This window comes from Echinops telfairi, unplaced genomic scaffold (genome assembly GCF_000313985.2).
Source record: "Echinops telfairi isolate 266 unplaced genomic scaffold, ASM31398v2 ScPeMD7_31;HRSCAF=116, whole genome shotgun sequence".
NCBI lineage: Eukaryota > Metazoa > Chordata > Mammalia > Afrosoricida > Tenrecidae > Echinops > Echinops telfairi.
The window spans coordinates 36,372,197-36,375,879 of NW_022103928.1; the positions used below are offsets into that span (position 1 = coordinate 36,372,197).

The window sequence follows — 3,683 nt, forward strand, 5'->3', positions numbered from 1 at the left end:
CCCGGAGGGGCGGCCGCCCCCGGGGCCGCGGGCGACCCGGGCCCCGACGTGACCAAGGGTGCCAAGACCGAGGGGAGCCCGGTGCCCGAGCCCCCTGCTTCCATGCTCAGCGTGGACGTGCCGGGGCTGCTCTCGCAGTTCGCGCGCAGCTTCGTGCTGCTCTTCCCCGTGTACGCGCTGGGCTACCTGGGGCTGAGCTTCAGCTGGATACTGCTGGGGCTGGGGCTGCTCTTCTGGTGCCGGCGGAACAAGGGCCACAAGACGTCCCGCCTCTCCCGAGCGCTGGCCTTCCTGGAGGACGAGGAGCAGGCGGTGCGCCTCAGCGTCTGCTCCTCCGACCTGCCCGCCTGGGTGAGTGGCCAGCCCGGGCCGAGCGCCGTCCACGCGCGGCGCGCACCTCCCTCCCGAGCCGCGGGGCGACCACGACCTGCTTATGTAAAGCGGCTCTCCCACTGCCAGCCCCGGTGGGAGTCACTTGGCTGCCACCGCCCACCCTCGCTTTCCGAGCCGCTGTCACTGTGGACCCTCTGCAAAAAGCGCCTTCCCTTCCGCTCGTCCCCTGTCTGGTTAATCTGGAGGCAGAGACGGACTGAAGCTAGTTAATGTGCGTTCCCTTCGTTACTTTAGGCCACATCTTTGCCAGAAAAAAATCAAGGCTTTTCCTATTAGAACCCAGGCTTATCTGCGTGGTGGAAATGACTACTGCAGTTTGGTATGTGGGTGATGAGTACTTGGTTCTGGTGTTCAGAACCATTAGGGATTCTTTCGGCCGTTTTGCTGCCCTAGGCCTGGAAAGGATTCGCCTTTGGTTTTCTCCGTTTTAGAAAAGAATGTAGTTGAATGGGATATTTTCTTCTGACAGCCGATGAGGGAGAACTTAGGTGTTTTTTTTCCCTCCACCTAGATTTCATTTATTTTCTTGTTTCCCCTTTTCCCTGACAGAATTGAAGAGCAGCACATCGGTAGAGTTGCTTTTATTAGAGTAGTTGAAAGTTTTTCTTCTTTACAAATAACACTGTAAGACTGAAGTGTACAAATGAGCAGTTTTGTATAGGGTCAACTCCCATCCAGTGTGATTGGTGTTTTATTTTGATTGTCAAAGGAAGTTTTGGAAGGGTTGCTCTAATTAGCAGGAATCATATTATCATGTTAATTACCTCAGGCAACCCCCTGCATGATGGTGGGAACTAATAGAGCTGGGGTCCTCATCTTTCTCCTTGCTCCCCAGTTTTTCTTTGGCCATGAGTTAATGTCACAGTTTCAGACTGCTGGAAAGAATATGTATTTTACTATAAAGGGTGTTCCACATTAGGCTTAATATAAACTTCCTTGTGAAAATGGCCAGCTGGTGAGTTTCCTAAGGGTCATTTTCTCATGGAGGAGAAAAGGCTTCAGAAACTGTTCCCAGTTTCCAGTCATAAGGCATGGCGTATATGACACAGAAGACAAAAACGTATTAGAAAGCAGGAGTGCCACAGCCAAGGAGGTTCTTAACCTTCCCTTTGATACACGAGCCTGTAATACAGTTCCTCATGTCGTGGTGACCCCCAACCATAAAATTATTTTTGTTGCTGCTTCATAACTAATTTTGCTACTGTTATGAATTGTCATGTAAATATCTGATATGCAGGATGTATTTTCATTGTTATAAACTGAACATAATTAAAGCATAGTGATTAATCACAAAAAACAATATGTAATTAAATATTGTGAAATATTTATTTCCAATTACAAATAAATGAAGTTTTGTCTTGAAGCATGGTGTAGTACGGGTAACAATCCTAATATAACAACAGTAAGCTACAGTGCTACATTTTGTGACAGTATGTGTAAAAAGCCAACCTCAGTGCAAAGGTGGAGATAGCTTCCTTCTCACAAGATCAGCACATCTGCATGGGGGTGAACCCACTTGGGGACGGATAGAGGAGCAGTGTCTCGTTTCCTAAGACCAGTGGAAATATGTGTTTACCGATGGTCCTAGGTGACCCCTGTGAAAGGGTTGTTTGACCCCCAAAGGGGTGGCGACCTACAGGTTGAGAACCGCTGTACTAAATACTGTTTTGTGATTACAAATAGCGGTGGGAGTAAGAATATAATATCGTAAGGATATTAGAGTTGGGAAAAGTCACAGTCTTTGGTGTGGTAGAAAAGGAGCCCTGCTGGCATAGTGGTTACATGTTAGGCTGCTAACGGTAAGGTCAGCATATGAAACCCCAGTGACTTCACTGGAGAATGCCTGGCTTTCTATTCTGCAAGGAGTGAAATGCTCAGAAACGGACCAAACAGACGGGAGTACTGCTACCCTGTCCTATAGAGTCACTAATGAGTTGGCATAGGCCCAGTGGCAGTTTGTTTTGGTTTTGGGTGTGGCAGAGCACTGGGTTTGAAGCAGAAAAACCAGGTGTAGAACCCAGGAAGTTCAAGTGATCAAGCTGGGAAAGACTTTCATTGATGAAGCCTGGTGTTCGTCAGACAGTTAAGATATGACAAAATAATAATTTATAAATTATCAAGGGTGCAACGGGTGGTGGGTAGCAGGGAGGGAGGGGAAAAATGAGACTGATGCCAGGGGCTTAAGTGGAGGACAAATGTTTTGAGAATGATGAGGGCAACGAATGTACAAATGTGCTTTATACAATTGATGTATGTATGGATTGTGATGAGTTGCATGAGCCCCCAATAAAATGATTAAAAAAGAAACATGGTGTTTATCTCAGAGTAAGGAATTTATGCTCTCCAAAATTTGTCACTTGGTTATTCCAGTTTTGTGTTTGCCCTCATATCTTACAGGTGTTTCAACATGTCTATATTGCTTAGTAAACTTATGGAAGAATAAAAGAAACTTGACAGTAATCCTCTCTAGGAATGACACTAGGGAGCCTGGGGTTTGAGGGAAGTTTAGTTTTGCCTGTTTTTTTTTTTTTAAATGATAAGAAACCAGTTGCCTTGAAGTCAATTTCCCATTCATGGTGACTGACCCCAGGTGTGTTAGGGTAAAACCATAGGGTTTGCAATGGATGATTTTTTCCATTCGTGGTGCCTCCATGTAGCCTCAAACTTCTAATTTTTTTATTTAAAAAAAACCTCAAATGCAGTGCCAGCAAGACAGTTTTGACTCAAAGCAATCCTAGAGGACAGAATAGAACTTCCCCTGTAGTTTTCTGAAATGATAAATCTTCATGGGAGTAGAAAGCCTCATCTTTCTCCAAGGAGTGGCTAGTGGTTTTGAACTGGTGACCTTGCAATTAGCCCAGTAAGTAACCCATTACACCATACCCAAGTATTATTTAATAATAAAGCCAGTAGATTGTACTGTCTTGCAGTCAGTGTGCTCACTATCTTGTTACATCTAAGAGCAAGTCAATAGTAGAAGGCATACTGTACATACTCGAGTATAAGTCAACCTGAATATCAGCCGAGGTACCTAATTTTACCACAAAAACTGCAGCAAAAATGTGCTGAAAAAGTCGGCTAATACTTGAGTATATACTGTATATAAGAGAAGTTAAAATCCCAGTGTTCAACATTGTTTTTTTTTACTTTACTTAGGTTCTTGGGATTTCTGAACTCCAGCCTGGTGTTTTTCTTTGAATTAGATATATTTGTACACCCCAAAGATGTGCACATTTTCTTTTTAAAAAAATCATTTTATTTAAATGATTTAAACTCTTATCAAAATCCAT

General features: G+C 44.6%; 1 protein-coding gene across 1 annotated transcript in view; it reads left to right on the plus strand.

The window, feature by feature from the left end:
• Window positions 1-3,683, plus strand: part of ESYT2 (extended synaptotagmin 2) — a 133,241-nt gene that overhangs the window by 2,049 nt on the left and 127,509 nt on the right. The window contains exon 2 of the mRNA XM_045290141.1: window positions 8-351. Coding sequence (XP_045146076.1) covers window positions 8-351 — 344 coding nt within the window. The remainder of the gene's footprint in view (window positions 1-7; window positions 352-3,683) is intronic.